This window comes from Callithrix jacchus, chromosome 17, assembly GCF_049354715.1.
Source record: "Callithrix jacchus isolate 240 chromosome 17, calJac240_pri, whole genome shotgun sequence".
NCBI classification, from domain to species: domain Eukaryota; kingdom Metazoa; phylum Chordata; class Mammalia; order Primates; family Cebidae; genus Callithrix; species Callithrix jacchus.
This window is the reverse complement of record NC_133518.1, coordinates 13,255,383-13,274,835: the sequence shown is the minus strand read 5'-3', so window position 1 is coordinate 13,274,835 and position 19,453 is coordinate 13,255,383. Positions and strand designations below refer to the sequence as shown.

General features: G+C 34.4%; 1 protein-coding gene across 21 annotated transcripts in view; it reads left to right on the top strand.

Annotated features, from left to right (window-relative positions):
* NLGN1 (neuroligin 1) overlaps positions 1-19,453 on the top strand; it is an 887,833-nt gene that overhangs the window by 387,531 nt on the left and 480,849 nt on the right. For 12 of the 21 annotated variants that reach the window (XM_035277801.3, XM_035277799.3, XM_035277797.3 and 9 more), the window contains 2 exons: positions 10,307-10,366; positions 18,117-18,269. In XM_035277801.3, coding sequence (XP_035133692.1) covers positions 10,307-10,366; positions 18,117-18,269 — 213 coding nt within the window. The remainder of the gene's footprint in view (positions 1-10,306; positions 10,367-18,116; positions 18,270-19,453) is intronic. The other 9 variants (XM_054246932.2, XM_054246931.2, XM_054246933.2 and 6 more) reach the window with 1 other exon arrangement.

Here is a 19,453-nt window from a genome sequence, read left to right as displayed (position 1 = left end):
ATCCTAGTTTCCCACTTATTAGACAGAGGATTTTGGACAAATTTGTCGTCTTTCTAAAGCCCTGGAGTCCTTCTTAACCACTGACAATTCAGTGATAATTATCGTTACTCTCATTGTATTCTCTTTGTAGATCAGGCATTAGACTGGGTATTTCACATTCAGAATATTGAATTGTTATGAAAGTTTTATTAAGCAAGTATTATTCCGATTTACATTTAAAGAAACTAATAATAGAGAGGGTAAGAACACCACCAAGCTCATATAGCCGGCAGGTAGCTGAATGGGGACAATCTTATTCTAAAGTTCTTCTTTTTTAAGTGTGTATCATCCTAGAAGTTACAAGTGTGAGTATGGTTGTGTGTGCGTGTGTGTATTAAGGATTTAGTCTGAGGTAATGGATAGAAGAGAGGTGAATGGTAAAACAAATATTTAACTAAGCTTCTCTATGCTAACCCCTGAAGGAGGCACTTTTAATTATGATCACGATATTTTTAGAAGAGAGGGGCATTGTCTCCTGAGATGCCGTGAGATTAGAAAACATGTCAAAAGTTACACAACCAGCATACAAAAGAGCCCCAAAATCCAAACCTATATATGTGTGTCTCTAAACCCTTTACAACACAGACAAATTATCAAGTAGTATTAATGTATAATTCAGGAAATACTTTTTAGAGTATTAGTTCTAGATTTGGCAATGTGTTGAGAATAATTCAGAGGTGATAACAAAAACATGAGTTGTCTACAGTAGTTTAAAAGGATATCTGCATAGAGCACTGTGACTGGGTGTGGTAGTTCCTGCTATGCTAAACATTAAGCCTTTAGTTTCTTTTTTTTTTTTTTTTTTTTTGAGATGGAGTTTCGCTCTTGTTACCTAAACTGGAGTGCAATGACGCGATCTTGGCTCACCACAACCTCCGCCTCCTGGGTTCAAGCAACTGAACACTTCCTGCCTCAGCCTGCCAAGTAGCTGGGACTATAGGCGCATGCCACCATACCCAGCTACTTTCTGTATTTTTAGTAGAGACAGGGTTTCACCTTGTTGACCAGGATGGTCTCGATCTCTTGACCTCGTGATCCACCCACCTCGGCCTCCCAAAGTGCTGGGTTTATAGGTGTGAGCCACCATGCCCGGCCAAGTCTTTAGTTTCTTAATCATGATACAGTTAGGGTATCCTGGGAAATGGGCCCAGCCAAAGTTGGGTGCTTGAGTAGGACTCTGGTGGTTCTGGGCAGTCATTCTTTACCAGCCTGTACACGCATTCTACTCCTTCTCTGGCCTATATAACTGTCCGTTAGCCCTAGCTACTCTTGTCCTTATTTTACATCTGCTTAATATTTAATTTTTCTAAGTTTTAATTATTTATTCCACATACCACCCAATTTAATAATATCCATTACTGAGAAATTATCCCTTTTAACTGATAATACTTATTTCGTTTGAACTCTAGGATCTTTTGTCCTTCCAAATCCATTGGCTTGTTTTTAAGTTTCTTCTTTGTTTTTTTCTTTTAAAGGCACTTCAATAAATATTTCTCTTTAATTTTAATTTCAATTGCATCTAGATAAAGTGTTGCTTAGAGTAGTGCTAAAGGCCTTCCAGTTTTAATAAGATTATAATACATCAGTTGATGTCTGGTTTGCTTAAAACAAGTCCGTGGTACACCCATACCCAATTTTTCCTTTTCTCTGCTTGTCTTAACTGCCATGTGGCTTTTGTATGGGAGCTGATTAGACTGGGTGAGAGGAAAACTGAGATCCAGACCTAGCTCTGCTTCTGACTAGCTGTGAGTCCTGGGTAAAATCTGTTAAACGCTCTATTTTCGTTCCTTCGCCTGTGAAATGAGGAGTTCAATAGTCACTCAGTAGGGTCATTTCTGGCTCTGGTGTCCTATAAATCTGGACACATGACCCCTGGATGCCAAGTGTTTCTGTAGTATGTAGTATATGCTTGACATGTATTGATTGCATCATGTGAGATAGAGATGGAGAGACTGAAAGGCGCAGAGAATTGTCTCCCCGAAATACTCCAGCCTGGCTGGTAAAGGAGGATCAACTAATGTGGAATAGCACAGAAAATATGAAAAGAGTGAAACTGTGCTTCATTGAGGATCAAAGAGAGGCATGTGTGAGACCAGAAACTGTTAAGAAGTCATCCCCGGGGAATAGACACCCACTGTCAGAGAGCTCATACTTCACTGGCTTATTTCCCATGAGACCCACTCAGAAAATAGGATCTTCATAATTACTGCTTTAATCTTTTCATCTCACTTATGAAGTTAAAATTTAGTAACGCTGAAGAATTAAGATATTTTCATAGTCAGGTCTTGCTGGTCTGTAAAGAACTATCTCTCTCATTCAGATCCTGAAGACAGCATTTTGGGCCAAAACACAAAAAAATACTCCTTTCTTTTCAATGTGAAATGTTCTTACACATTATTCTAGAGGAGACTCTCCATGTCTATGCTAACACCTTTCCTCCTTTCTGAGGTGAGTTGATTATAATAAGAACTTTAAGGAATCAAACATATGGCATGAAACACACAAGGTCTAAGGATGAAGTCACATTTTTGTATAATAGTACAAGACTCAATTTTTTTTTTTTAAAAAAGGACATTTTGGAAAGCAGTGGAACTTAGAGATTAAAAGTGAAAATAGTAAGAGGGTCTTACAGGCTGAGCTGGAACATTTAGTATATGACAGTAGGGATAAGGAAATAGTGAAGACTTTTAAGGAGAGTAGTGAAACAATGAAAGTCATGTTTAAATTACATTAATCTGCACTGCATTTTTAAAACTGTATTTTAAATGACTAGCTTCCATTTGGAATAGAAAATCTCTTATTTTTGCTCATGAATTTCGAAAACATCAAAACTAGTGTTAAACCATATTTAGTTTTCATCTGTCTTGTTTTAGCTATTTTAAAACTCACAGTACAAGATTCACTATGTCTAAGTAAGACTTTAGGTTTTTAAGTTCCTGTTGGTTCCCTTAGAGTGCTTGCAATTTTAGTCTCAGAAAGAGTCGAATGTGTGCACATTTTAGCTGATGTCAATTTACAATGATAAAATCCTTTTTCTCTTTGGGGTTGCCACTATTATTAACTACAACTTCAAAAAACCCATGGAATACAAAGTGGATTGGGAGAGAGTTTGGAGTCTGCATGATGGTGGAAGCGAGCAAGAGCTTTCTACAATAATTCGATCGTGGTTATGCTGGCCACCGACTAGGCTAAGAGCAGAGTGTGTAATGACAGGAATGAGATTTCACTGGGAAATCTGATGAAATTTGATGAGACCACAGGAAGAAAGAGGGAATAGTTAAATATTATCTCTAGATTTACACTTTAGAAACAGAGGGAAGGCTTACACCTCTGGAAGCAAGACCTCTGCTGGAGGGAAAAGTGGCTTTGAAGGTGGAGATGATGGTCATTCATTCCTGTTGTACTGAGATGTTGGTGAGACATCCAAGTAGAAAATGTTGCAGAATATTCTATCTTTGTACCAAAATAAGATTAACTAAAATATGTTGATTCTCAGGCAAAGTGAATATAACTTTAAATACATATTTAATCAAAACTTTAGAAATATTTATAAAATTTTAGAAGTTCTAGCGTCTTGAATTTTACTTTTTGGTGACATTCATTTTACTTGCAAACACAAATGGAATAGGACTTTAGAGGCTGCTTTTTCATCCTCTAATTTCACTTCCATAAAGCTGTTCTTGTCTGATGAGAACATAATGCAGGCTTCTGTATAAAATATTCCCTGTCATATTTCTGAGAAAGATTTTGCCTCTTTTTGATTCTTCTGTTTGAGACTCAGATAGGGCAGGATTTATCAGTGTGTGCTTAAGCCCTGTAGATGATTTCCATTGCTTTCAAGATTAAGATAAAAATCCTCCAGCTGAAGGGGCTGCGGGCTCCAGTTGTCTTGCTCTTTGTCCTCATCACCACAACTTGTATGCCACCTTGTATGCCACCCACACTGACCTCCAGGCTTCCTCTCATTTTGGGGCCTTTCTATGTGCTATTTTCTTGGCCTGAAATCTTTCTTCCACCCGAACTCCTCATACCCAGCCCTTTGCCTGCGTGGTGTCTACTCAGCTTTCAGCCCACAGGCCACGTTGCACCTGGTCACTGAAGACTTCCCAGACTCAGCCAGGTCACCTTGTCTAACATCTCATAGCACCAAGAATTTTTCCTTGACACTTATCACAATTTATGAGTATATGTGTATGATTATTTGCTTCATGTGTCTTTCTTTGCTGAGATCTAATTTTCACAAGTGCAGTGGTCTTGCTTGTTTTGCTTCCCCATGTATCCTTGGTACCTAATGTGCCGTATATTTGTTAAATGACTGTATGACTGAATACTGAAGCCATGGCAGAGAGGTTGGATTATTGATGCTATCCCAATCCCATCTTCATTTAAATAGCTCTGGATGTCTAGTGGCACCTGTGTCTTCACCAGACTCCTGCTCTGGGTGCAACTCTGGATAATACTTGGAAAGTCAGGACAGAGGAGAGTGTGTCTTCACAAAGTGTGAAAGGGTTTATAGAGTATACAGAAGCATTTCTCCAGAATAAAAGGAACATCAGCCTGAGATTCCTCAGGCTGTAGAAATACTGCATCTGCATTAAAAAATAAATCAAACAAATATAGTGTTAAAAAAATAATTAGCTTTGCAAATTCGCTAATGCTTAGGTTAGGAGTTAGCGTATTTTGTTTACTTTTTATCTGCTTAAATTCTTTCTTCCCCAGATGCTATCATTTTTATTCTAGATGGAATTGCTTTTGACATCAAAGTGTTATGTAATCAAGGTAATTTATGGAGGAAAACTCTTTTTTAAATAAATACAAGTGAGCTCTTCTCAATGTACTAGATCTGAGAAAAATTCCTTCCCCCTTTTCTGACTTTAACATAAGATTCTCCTTTTTTTCAAAAGTCATGTTTTAAGTTGTGCTCTTGCCTCTGAAAAACTGTCTGAGGGAATATATTTTGTGTATACATGCTTTCTTCCAACACAAAAATAAACATAGGGTATGTCTGTTGCTTTCAGACATTTGGAAGTTGTTTCCTTCCAAAACATGTGTACATAGGAGCCATTAGCCTAAACAGGCAGCTCACCTAAATGACAACCGTTGTCATGAATGACGGAGCACCACCACCAAGATTTGCACTGATACGGATTCATTTTTAAATATCAAATGTTCCAAAATTCACTTCCAATACCTCATTGGAGTGGTTTGCATCATATTTTTATTTTAGCATAATACAAATTTATGACATTCTCAAAAATGTAATTTCCCTATAACTGAAATGTTTTCCAGAAAGAAAATTATTTTTCAACTGTGATTTCTTCATATCTGATAATAGAATCAATAGCTTAAAAAGTGTGATAACTTTGTGTTGAATAAATATGGTAATATCAAATTGGTGAGAATGATTCCAAATCAATCACTTTTACTCACTTCTGTATTCTCAAAAGGTATGTATTCATTTCAGTTATATAAAATTAACTAAATTTCAATGGGTAAAATTCAATAACTTTCCAATGACAACAACTGTCATAATATCTAATTTCTTAAAACCACTGTATTTTAAAGTTTGTCAGTTTGAAAAGTCATATATAATAATATGATCCTGTTGTTACTTAAAATGCATTGAATTCTGGCATTTTCCTCCATATCCTTGATTTAAGTTTTATGAACTCAATTTTGCTCCAAGAGAATACATCCTTGAGAATATTTAGCCTGCTTCCAATTGCTCCAGAACAACAATGGCAATATCTTAAATTCTCTCATTTTGTAGAAATGGCCTTAGGGATGCTTTACAATCAGTTTACTTCAAAGACTGCTGGGTCAAGAGGACAGGGAAAAAGAAGAAGGTCGCTAGCCAGGGCTTTCCATCTGTCATGGTGGGACCACTGGAGCCAGAAGCTCTAAATAATACTAAAAAATTCAGAGGCTTGTTCCCTTGAGAAGGACACATTTCTTATGGCCGGCTTTTCTGAGTCAGGAGCTAATAATACCCTCAACCTACTTGCCTTTTACAGATATGTGTGACACAAAGTATGGATAATTTCTGCTGAATTGAACCCATAATGAAGGAATTTATAATCAGTTCTAATGTATTTGAAACCCAAAGTATATTAGCCCTTCATCAAAGGGAATGATAAAAAGCAGCATTAATATGGGTGGATAGTAATTATTTCGGAGCTCATAATTATTCTCCTGTTAACTACAGAGAAATGCTGATATTTTTGCTCCTTTTTTAAAAAGTAAAAGGCTCTGTAGTCAGACTCTGAAATGTAAGAATGCATCACACATTCTTTCTAAGGACGCATACTTTAAATTGTGCTCATGTTAATCAAAAAGGAACTATTTTGGAATTAAACGAGTTCAAAGTTCATGGTTAAGAGTTCCCTTTACCTTGCTTAGTCCTGTTGTTTCACCACTGAATTTATTTATTGCCCATAGGAGATATAAAGTATAGTAATTACTCTCACTCCCTTTCAGAATGACAGGAGGTCTACTTTCCTATTAACTCTAATGAGAGTTATGTGTGTGTTCCTCAGGGAGGACAGACCCAATAGAGTTTCAAGATAGAATAAATCACTTCTACACACTGGCTTTAGTGGTCTCATTTGCTTTATATTTTGGTGCTTTGAGATATCCATTTAAACTGCTTCTATTGAAAATGCAGTATTTGTTGTTTAAAAGAAGCATAAGCTGGGGTTGGAATGTTGCTAATAACTGTTATTTCTGTTTGAGGGATAAATGTGTTACCCTTTGGGGCAATGATGTCGCTCAATTGAAAGGAATACTCAGTTTCTAAAATGTGACCATGTACTTTTCACGAAAAATTAATGCCAGTTACCTGTTACAATATTTTCTTTCTATTTAAAATGTTTTAATATCAGTGACAACATCAGTTGTAACAGCTTAGAATAAAGGGAAAGTGAGCTGGGGAGGCAGATGCCCTAGTAAAGAATGGAGCTCAAGGCAGTGGTGGTGTTTTGTGTCCAGCCCAGAAGAAGGAATCTTGAGATCATGTAGAAATCTGTTGCGGTAATCCACAAGCATATATTTACTCCACTGAGGCTTCCTCAGAGAAATCAATGTGGAGTTTCTCAGTTTGCAGCCCCGAACCCTGTAGACATTTATTCTCAGTGTCTTTAGGTGTTGAGATAAGGAAATCTGTTTTCTTTCTTCTTATAATCAGTTTTGCCAAAAATTGTTACCAACCCTCTTCTTCCCAGGGAAACTTCAAAAATCAGACATTTAAAAAATTCTTGTTGTTAAGAACATGAAGATATACTAATTCGCTAAAATATTGCTGTAATACATACCATAGGAAAAAATTACTATCATCTAATAATAAGGTTTTATTTAGTATCAATAAACGAAGTATATTGGGAGAACTAGACTTAATCCTCCTCCCGGATAATCATATCCACATGATGTTGAAGCAATATTTATATTTGTTTCCAGTTCTTCAGATTTATGACAATGAAAGATGCTCTATACAATGTTTGCATGCAATTATTATCTCACATCAGAGACACACAGTTTTCCACAATGAAAAAAGAAGTGAAGTCCCACATTCTGTTTTCCTTTTCACAATGAAAAAAGAATGTGGGACTTCCCTTGCTTTTTTGTGTGCTGAGTATGTCAATTATGTGACACTTAAGGAAGGTAAAAATAACTAATGTAGCAAAAAAAAAAAAAAAAAGCAAACAAACACACTGGTCTATCAACCATGCATCCATGGGAAAACTATCTTTGTATACACCGTCCATGACTTCTCTACGTATGCCCTCAACCAGCAACTGAGAACCGTGTTCCACATGCAAAGAAGTGGGAGATGATGTTTTGATAAGAGTTCTCTTCTGTTGCAACTCATGTAGGTCCAAGAGCTAGCAGTTCTAAATACATGTTAAGTACATAGAAAGCACTGGTTCAATGGCTATATAAGCTGAATGATTCCCCGTAGAAATCATGTAAAGTGACTTTGGTACACTAGGAGGGGAAAGAAAGACAATTCCATCTGACTCATTGAAAAGACAGATCTTATAAAGTTTTGAGCAAAATTAGACAGTGATTTAATTGTGATAGGTTTTACACGTGCCTCCAAGTATTAGCAAACTAATGATTCAGGAAAAAATTTTGAGCTCACATTAATGATTTCTTAATATAGCCAAGAATTAAGCAAATTAAGTAATTTAACTAAAATTGGAAAGTAGATAGTAGTTTTGGCAGCAATAAATGCCACTGCATTTAAATTGTATTGCTAACCAGTAAATAAAACCATAATTTCTACATAGCAGCCTAGAAAATAGAAATGTGAAAAATATATATTTGTTGCAGTCTTTAGGAAATCATAGAAAAATTAAAAGCCTGAAAATATAATTCTTAAACTCTAATATTTTGAGGGGTGCTTTAAAATTAGAAATATTTTAAATATAATGTTCTGATTCAGCATTTTTAAAGTTTAAATTTTAAAAATATGTATCATTTTCAGAAACGTATAGCTATGTTGTTGCATGAATGTCGCATAATCCTAAGGGTGCCTTTTGCGTTTAAACAGGGTCATGTGAAAGAAATGTAGATTTCTGTGAACTTGCAACTGGGTGTTAATTAATGGAAATTATTGCTTTATCTAGGTTTTCTCTTAATGGAATAATTCCTTGCAGTTGCGACTATGAAAGTATATCACTTAATTTATTGCTTACAGTTTCCCTGTCTGTGTTTGCAATGACCATGATATAATGACCTTTCAATTGAGGTAGTCAATAGGTCCCTTCAATTACATCATCCATTTCTGCCTTTCCAACCTTTTGATCTTTGCCCAGTTATTACTGTTTTTCAAAGCTGTCTACCTGAGCTTATGAAACATAACTGTATTATATCTTATTCTTTCCTTTCTGTTTTCTGGGATTGTGTTTTTCATTCTTTGAGGGTTATGATAGTAAATTTGGTTTAGAATTACAAATATAATAAATAGTAATTTCCGAAAAGACTTAGACATTTTTCTCAAAAGGTTTAACAATCCTTGCCTATGAAGTGTGCTTAGAATTAATGCCTGCTTCTTTACTATTTATGTTATTGAAATCAGTACATGACTTTCAGTCCGTTTTTCCCTCCTTTTTCCATGACTGTTATTTTATGCATGACAAAATTCTCTCGCTTACTGCTATGTGATTGGCTGTCTTTTAACTTGAGTGTCCTGTGTTTGTAGTGATTGCTTTTTGCATGAGGATTATGAAATGTCATATAAATTAAATGGTTGTGGAAACGAAAAAAGAATGCGGGACTTCACTTGCTTTTTCGTGTGCTGAGTATGTCAATTATGTGACACTTAAAATTACTTTCATATGGCCTTTGATGTACCCTTTGGTATGCTTCTTTATTCTTGCAAATTAGCGTTGTTGAGTATAATAAAACACTTATTAAACATTTACAGTGTTTTAATACAATTATTCTCCTCAAACATGATCCTATTATAAATAACTATACTGAGCATGAAACTGCACTAAAGCATAATTCCATTATATTACGAAATTGATTATGAAATATAAGCCCTGACTCGGTAACTACCTTAATAGCTAAACACTGATTTCTGCTGATCAAACCTTTGCTCTGCCGAGTGATGAGACTATCTAGTTATACATTTGTGCAGCCTGCAAATGTCTTAAATTCACAAGTAATATTTAAGTGAAAACACATGGGAAGTATTTGTGTAATGACAAGTAATTTTAAAAAGTCACAGTTTTGAAAAATGTATGGATTAAAAATATGTAAAAACGAAATGTCAATGTTCTTACAAAAAAAACAGAGGAAAATAGAAAAAGAACAACTTAAAATATTCTTATCTCAGCCTTCTCTAAGGTTATTTTATTGTCTCAAATTAAAGAATGATTTGGGCCTACTCTTTTGCTGTTGCCACGAATTTAAATTAGAAAAGACACTGAATAAGTTAAGCTCTTCTGGCTAATAAAACTGTTTATTTTTTTGTTTGCAATGGGTATTAAGAAAAGTCATTTTCTTTGCTCATGACTTGAGTTTCAAGCCATAAGGTATTTTTTTATGCTGGATATATTCACAAACCAAATCTTCTATGTTTTGGGGAAAGGTGTGTTTTTTCTTTAAAAAAATTAGGTAATCAATTATGATATGACCACTTTCCCACTCTTTTTGGAAATATCCTTGAGAATTTTAGTATTTATATTTATTTTTTTCCCCTCAGTCTTGTTTATTCTTGAATTGTCTTTTTTTTTTTCCTCCATTTCTCCGTTCTCAATCCTAGGTCCCCTTACAAAGAAACAGACAGATGATTTAGGTGATAATGACGGTGCTGAAGATGAAGGTATCTTTTTCCCCAAATCTATTTGCATGACAAGGCCCTCAATCACTTTTTCCACCCCTTTCTATTTTTTCACTTCTTGTCTTTTTTTGAAGAGTTGTTTTTAATTCCCGTTTTTGATGTGTTTTGTCTTCTTGCTTGTTGTTACATACAAATATAGAATATTAATTTTTTTAATGAATGTTAAGTTTTACATTTTGATGCCAACCATTAAAATGTTTTAAAAAGAGGGGCATTTTTTTTTTTGTTTTCTTGAACTGACTTTTGATATGTTTCATTCCACATTTTGACTGAATTATGTCCACCTTCTTTGAACTAACAATCTCTTCCTTGTAGTCTGTGCCCATTTTGCATGTTTTCTAATCTATGTAAATATTTTCCCCAATATTAAAATGTGTTTCATTTTTACATTTGATATTTGTTTTATAAAAAACACATACCCAATAAAATGAAGGACAAGCTGAAAGCTAATATAAAGTGTTTCTTAAGCAATATATTTTAGATGAAAAAAACACTTGTTTTCTATTGATTTACTTAAATGTCACATAAATGCAACTAAATTATATACATAAGAAAAGGCATTACAAATATTTAGAAAACTGTATTAAACCTTATACAAACACGTAAGCACTCTGGACACATATAGTATTTTTGACAGAGTTTGTAGCTATTTTCTTAGACAAGATTAAATGAATATTCTTTAATTTCAAAGAGGTAACTTCCTGTTTGTCAAATAAAATATTCTGATTTTCAAAGCATTGTAACTATAAGCAATAGAATATTTTCTACTTCATTAATATCAAAATTGCCTCCTTACAACTTTCATTTGGCATACAATTCTGATTTAGTCTGTAAACCTATGAACTCACTAGCTAGATTGACTTGACATTTCTGGTTTCACTGTACCTTTACATGGCATTAAAGTGACCTCATCTACTTTGGTTCCAATCAGGATTAAAGCTTATGTTTTTTGTTTGCTTATTTTATTATATTTTGTAATCCCAGGTTTCAAATAATTGCCAGAAACTTAGAAATTAAATCTCATAATGAAAATAATAATGTGGTAAGACAAGCTTTACAAAATAAAATAACCTACAACTAGTATAGCACAAGTGTTTTGTCCATGAGTTACAAGGGAACTACGGGTAAATAAAATTTTTACTAAAAAATTTGCATGTTTTCATTGACATATGTGCATTTAATAAACTCCTTAACAACATAGAATTAAATTACAGAGGTGGAATATTGAGAGCTTAAAAATTATATTTGGTGTCAATATTTTTGAAATGTTTAAGAATTATTTTGATTAAATGAAGCATATGACATTTGATTAAATATTCATTTACCACGAATCTCAGCAGTGGATTAAAGATTAAACACAAAGCAGTCATTAATATTTGAAATACATCATTATTGCTGTCCAGGAGTTATTATTCTGCATGTTAAATAGCTAAAAATAAACTTACACTATCAAGATACAAATTCTGATTTTTTAAATATGCTATTCAAAATTGGATGCATTCGAACATTCACGACATTTTTTTTAATGTTGTAGAACATGAATTATTGTTTCTGGAAGCTCTAAAGAAGACTACTTCCACTTTCAGGCTTTGGGACTTGTTGAACCCCTTGAAAATCCTTAACTCCTAGAATTTGTTATCTAAGTAATACTGAACGCCTACAGGACTTTGTGTGTATCTTTGTAAACGTCAAATTTTCCCAACTTAGGCGAAGGGTTAAAATACATTACTTTCCTATTTTAAAAATATTTTGATTGCTGATTTAATGTGATATTTTTCCTTTTGTTAAAACACATCAAGTAAGGCATTTACCTATTGAGAGTACATAAGTCTGAGTGACCATAGGTAGGCCATGTAAACCTGAATCTATTTTATAGCGATGTTTTGAAGCACATTTAACATTTTAAGATAGTCATTTAAAATATCCTAAAGCCCTATTAAAATGTCAGGTAGTATTCAGATTAAGTACTAAACCATTCAGCCACAAGAGTTATCGAATCAATAAATATTTTTAAATACTCAAAAGCGTAGAATGTCAAAGCAGTCAATTCCAGTTGGGTCTCCTCCTCTGTGTTGTTTTGGATAATTGTTTTGAAGATGAGAAAGATGAATTCAGATATCCTACAGGGGAAAAGAAACCTTTTATAGAAATGTTTGAGCATTTTAAACTTAATTTTCTAATTATTATTTTGTAGATGTGGCTGTGAATAAAAAGTGTGCTCAATATTTACATTGAATTTATTCCAAATGTTGACTCAGCATCACTGGACATAAAGCAACAAATATGAACGACTTGATAAGTAACTTCATTTACATCGATCAGAAGTCAGGTCATCAGATCACTTACGTGAAATTTCCTGTTACTTCCCAGTTCCCCTCCACCTATGCTTAATTTCAGGTCCCAATCTCAGCCACTGAATTGTGAGGCCACCTGTCATATTGCTGGGACTTGCCCTCCATTCACTTACTCTGATGGAAGGCTTCCTTATGGACCACTATTCTTTACTTCTAATGCTTGTTTGTATCCCTGCTGTCCCTCTTTTGCCATATATGGTCAAACACAATTATATCATTTTTCATTTAAGTTTTATAACAACCAAAAGAATTATGTATTTTTTATTTTTATTTAACTAACTGATTAATTAGTTAATTTCATTTTTTTGAGATGGAGTCTGGCTCTGTCTCCCAGGCTGGAGGGCAGTCACCCAATCTCGGCTCAGTGCAGCCTCCGTCCCCGGGTTCAAGTGATTCTCCTGCCACCTGCGTAGTTGGAAATATAGGTGCCTGCCACCATGCGTGGCTAATTTTTGTACTTTTAGTACAGACGGTGTTTCACCGTGTTGGCCAGTCTAATCTCGAGCTCGTGACCTCAGGTGATCCACTGGCCTCAGCCTGCCAAAGTGCTGGGATTTCAGGCCTGAAACACCATGCCCAGCAGAATTGTATATCTTTAAGACAATTTCGTAGATAAAAACAAAACTAATCTGAAGTGCCAAAAATGATTCGAAGTAACATCCCAGATTTCTACCAACTTAATTAAGAAATTTAAGAAGTATTTTAAAAAAATTTTAATGGTGCTGAGAATACCTTCATATTAACTTTGTAATATTTAGGCCGGGTGTGCTGGCTCACGCCTGATCCCAGCACTTTGGGAGGTCAAGGCGGACAGATCACTTGAGGTCAGGAGTTTGAGACCAGCCTGTACAACCCCATGGTGAAACCCCATCTCTACTAAAAACAGACAAAAAAAAATAATTACTCTGCATGGTGGTGAGCACCTATACTCCCAGCTACTTGGGAGGCTGAGGCATGAGAATCACTTGAACCTGGGAGGTGGAGGTTGCAGTGGGCTGAGATTGCTCCACTGCACTCCAACCTGGGCAACAATGATTCTGTCTCTAATATATTTCAATGCAATTTTATATCCTATATATTTTCTTTTAAGAATTTTTTTGTAGATTTTGAATATTTTTAAACTAAAAATACATCTTTAATTCTGTTATGTCCAGTTTAATGAGCAGAAATTCAGCCAACATTTCTATATATTAATTCAATTATTCTGAATGATAAGTTAAGGTTCATAAAAATAAGTGGGAGGCACAAAAGTCTGCCTTGAAATGTATTTTTTATAACAGAGAAAGATTTAAGTGAGGCAATACTTCACAGTTTTAAAACTGTTAATCCTAGAAACTGTAAAATATGGGCATTTAAATACTTCATGAGTCCTTTAAGAAGAAGAAGAAACAGTAAACATGTTTAATGATTATATCACTAATAATTATTCACTAGGATCATTAATGGAAACTGATTTCAAATCCTGGTTGTCAGACACAAATAAATCCCCATTAACTGCTCGGAATCTACTGAAACTTGCTATCTTGGCTTAAGATTTTGGTTTATAAGAAAAACAAAATAGGTACTAAAATTTTAAATCAGGGTGTTTACACAGATTCCAAATATTTTTTTTTAACTCAAAGAACTTAATTTAAATGTTTGTATTTACAAAGGCTTAAAACCATTGCAAATAACAGAAAATGTCAACATGCCTGACAAGGATTTGTACTTTCACTGGAGCTGAGTTAGTATTTAAGGATATCTGAGCGGGTCATTGTGATTTTAGTAAAGCCAGTAGGTGCTGTTTAGGCAAAGTAAAACTCTTCCGTGAAAATCCATAGTTCACAAATTCCACCATATTCATAGGCAGTTAAATATGTAACAAGGTTTAAAGAGACAACTGGGCTCTAAAAAGTTAATTATAAATTGATAAGCTGCATTTGACATATTTTCACAGAAGATAAATGCCCCCCTCAACATTATTATTAAAATGATGGAATTAGCAGATGGTATTCAATGGTAGGCTATCTGATATATCCATTTCATTTATAAAGAGTCTGGTTCTTTCTAAAAACAAAGAAATAGTTATCACTGAAACTCTTTAATTTGCTATTTACATTTTTTAAAACCCTAAAAACTAAGCATAAAAGTTAAGCATAAGATAAAAATTTATAATTAAACATTACAAAAAGTAAAGACTGGCCAGGTGTGGTGGCTCACTCCTGTAATCTCAACACTTTGGAAGGCCAAGGAGGGCAAATCACCTGAAGTCAGGAGTTCAAGACCTGCCTGGCCAATGTGGTGAAACCCCATCTCTACTAAAAATACAAAATTAGCCCAGCATGGTGGTATGTTTCTGTAGGCTTAGGGAGGGTGAGAAAAGAGAATCCACAGAAGGTGGAGGTTGCAGTGAACTGAGATCATGCCACCGCACTCCAGCCTGGGTGACAAGAGCAAAACCCTGTCTCAAAAATAAAAATTAAATTAAAAAAAAAAACGTAAGATGGACCACTCTGACAATGCACTGTGAAAGACTTCCAATTTTTTCTGTAACAAAAATTGTCTAAAGTTTCTATGGTTTCTCAAACTTTGTTAGCAATATTAAGGTTTGTTATGTCCAAGGATTTTACCTGTTTCAGTAAGTATGGAAATTATTTCTGCACTAACCTAGTAATCCTTTTTATAACATAAATCTCAGGGTTACTTCAAGTGAAAAATATTTTATCAGAACACAGCATAAGAATCCTAGAGAACTTTATGGAAAAGAAATCAATAGGCCGGGCGCGGTGGCTCACACCTATAATCCCAGCACTTTGGGAGGCCGAGGTGGGTGGATCACGAGGTCAACAGATCGAGACCATCCTGGTCAACATGGTGGAACCCCCGTCTTTACTCAAAATGCAAAAAATTAGCTGGGCACGGTGGAGCGTGCCTGTAATCCCAGCTACTCAGGAGGCTGAGGCAGGAGAATTGTCTGAACCCAGGAGGCGGAGGTTGCGGTGAGCCGAGATCGCACCATTGCACTCCAGCCTGGGTAACAAGAGCAAAACCCCGTCTAAAAAAAAAAAGAATCCTAGAGAACTTTATGGAAAAGAAATCAATATACTAAGTTATTAGACAAGGCTTAATTTTGAAAAGGGAAATTAAAAATTAAGATTAATCCGAACGATCAGTAATCCTTTAAAGTCTAATTTTCAAAGAAAGTAAAGAGATACCACTCAAAATAGATTCTAGAATCTATTGTCAGTGTTTTCTGACAATGTCCACTTAATCTGTTATTAAATATAAAACGTGGCGGGTCTTCTCAATGTGTGCCTGTATTGTTTTCCAGGTGAACAGAATGGTTCTACCAAGATTTCATTACTGTTCACAGTTGGTGCTTTGTAATTCTATGTAATTTTAATTAAAGAAGAATTCTGAAACAGCCTCCCTCTGTGCTACCTCCAAGCATACAATTAGCATAGTACAGTGTCTGCTGTGAACAGTCAGTTAATGATTTCAGTTTAATAATTTATTATTGCTTCTTCAGTGCCAGCCACACTAGAAAAATAAGAAGCTGAAACTCTATGTAGTAGCAAACAGGCATTTAAGGTGCATAGTTTAACAATTTCCAAAGGATTACTTTCTCTGTGTAAGTCTAACATCTCCACAAGCCCCCAAATCTTTATAAATGAACAAATACTATTTTTTTTCTCCCAAGGTTTGAAGGAGAAAATACATTTAGATTTTTTTCTCTTAAATGTGTCTATGTTTACTGAAGTTTCCTATGTCAAAGTATCCTTCCCTCACTGCTTAAAAACAAGACATTCTTCTCAAATACACCTTTGGGGGACTAGAAGGAAACTAGTAAGTTTATACACTGGTATTAAGTCAAATTTAAAATATATTTTTTTAAAAGTCTGTAAGTTTTGCAATGATCCATTTCCCCAACTCAAAAATCTGGTCAACCAAGCTGAGCTGCAATTCTTGATACTAAATGATACTAAAATGATTCTTCATTAGAAATCAAGGCATTTACATTACACATTATTTTTTACAAAAAATGCAAAGCAATCTCTAAATAATCACCACTTCTTTCAATAAATTTTCTGTTAGTCCATTCTGAAAACTGGTACCTCAATTATTAGCATGTAGGAGAATTAAATTTGATAAAAATGTCAAAAGCAAAGGAACAAAACCATATTATTAAATTATACTTTCTAATTTTGGCATAAAAAAGGTAATACATTTGTTATAATTGTTTAAATTGTGGGTATAAGAGATCATGGGATGCTATATAATAGTGTTTACTTTCTGTATATATTCAGAGCCATATATATATATATATGCATACATATAATGTTTCAGATATTTCAATCTATGTCACATGTAGATGAAACTGTGTTTGCTGATACACAGTTTGACTTATCTACACAAATCAGTGCATTTTTCACACGGATTAAACTTACGTTTCCTTTATATATTATTTCTAGATCCTTATAAAAAATTACATCATTGAGGAAAAGTATGAGAAAATAAAATACATTTAATAAACTTTAGAGCTGTAGAAATCACTTTAACCATAAATTTTGACACTTTACACTTGAATTTAGCTCTATCCCATCTCATGTCTGCATGATAAAACATAGAGCCAGAATGGGAAGAAAAAGATTATATTAGCTATATAAAGAAGTGAAAAAATATTTGTCTGTTCTCTTCTTCTAAAGGATAAGGGGAGCTGTAAATAGTTGATGTCCTAAATTTTCTAAAAAAATATTATTCAAATGACATTTCCCTAAATGCAAGAAGAGGAGCACAGATGTACATGACCTTACTGCCTAAACATTCATCTGACATTACTTAGGTAGTTAAATGAAACATCTTGCATAACACAAGATTGTAATTATATTCACAAATTGGAGCATAAATGGCTTGATGTAATCATGTTGTATTTGATGCAAAGCTTTACAGTATGTTAGAAAGGATGAACAGATTGTTTTACTCACAATAGCAACAACACCATTGTCTTTAGCTTATTGTTCATAAATGTCATGTGAGGTCTATAACATTTTAAATAAGTGGTCCTGAGACTCACTGCCACTCTATTTCTCTTTATTTTACTGTCACTTAAAAAGTTAATCAAAACGCACTAAAATTCATATCTAATTTTAATTTGTCTAAGTTTTGTAAGTCAGTTTACAACTTGTAAATAAAATTTTGATAGAAAACAATGGATGCCTATTGCTCATTTCCACAGTAGCTTTTCATATGAGTTGCTTAAGAAACACTTTAATAAAAACAGCAGTTTAAGAACCATATTGAAATTATGCCCTCTTTTCTCTAAAATGGAAAATGTATTCTCTACTTCATTGTGTGTTATTTTTGAAGATAAGAACGATTGCCAACCATTTGTTTTCCAGATATTCGGGACAGTGGGGGTCCCAAACCAGTGATGGTGTATATCCATGGTGGCTCATATATGGAAGGTACTGGAAATTTATATGATGGGAGTGTCTTGGCAAGTTATGGCAATGTGATCGTCATCACAGTCAACTATCGACTTGGGGTACTTGGTAAGAAGTCTCTTTCATTTTCACCATGAATCCATGAAGAGTGTGATAGTTTTGTTTTGACTTGTTTTGTTCTGCTTTGCTTTGTTTCACCCATTTTTTAAAATGCTTGTTGACTTTTTTGAACCCAATTCTTTTTATAGTTTCAGTGAATTCTATAGGTTGGTTATAAGGTGTAAAACTAAAAGGTAATAAAATTATTCATGTTGTCATGGAATGTACTTCCTGGTTTATAAAACTATGAGAGGCAGAATGGTAGGGCCTTATTAAAGAGGAGTTTATCTTTGAACAAATGTTTCCTTCTTCTACTTTTCTGTTTACAATGCTATAAGGTGGTCTGAAGTTTGCCATGAGCTAAGATATAAGTTTGCATTCTCTTCTAGAGTATGTATAGGGACTGGCTTTTGGGAATGATTGGCATTTTGATGGAGGTTTCTTTGTTTGTTGTTGTTACTTTGGTTCCATAATGATGAGTAATATTTTTATGAATGTATTCTGATCGAATTATTTAATTTGAAAAAACACTGATTTCATAAAGTAACAGAGAGTTCAGTTCAATAATGTATACTCTTGCCAAAAGAATAATAAAATAAAGTCAAGGTGGAGATTTCTAGCTTTGATAAAAAGTATAGAGAAATATTACTTATAAAATAACTTAGATACTCTGAGATAGACATGTTATCTTATGCAATAACCAGTTTTTAAGAATTAAACTTGCGACCAGACGCAGTGGCTCACATCTGTAATCCCAACATTTTGAGAGGCCGAGGCAAGCAGATCATGAGGTCAGGCATTTGAGACCAGCCTGGCCAACATTGTGAAACCCTGTCCTACTAAAAATACAAAACTTAGCCGGGCGTGGTGGTGCGTGCTTGTTATCTCAGCTACTTGGGAGGCTGAGGCAGGAGAATCGCTTGAACCCAGGAGGCAGAGATTGCAGTGAACCAAGATTGCACCACTGCACTCCAGCCTGAGCGACAGAGCAAGACTCCATCTCAAAACAACAACAAAAAAGAGATGAACTTGCCATTCTAGTATACGTTTATTTGTTATAGTATTACCACACTTTAAGGAGTAAAGTTACTGTATGATTTAATAAAACTTCTTTATCTGTAGTATACTTCATTAACAGAATTTGCTAAAAGAGCACAATGCAGCCACAAAATATTTAACTTTTTAATCTTAAT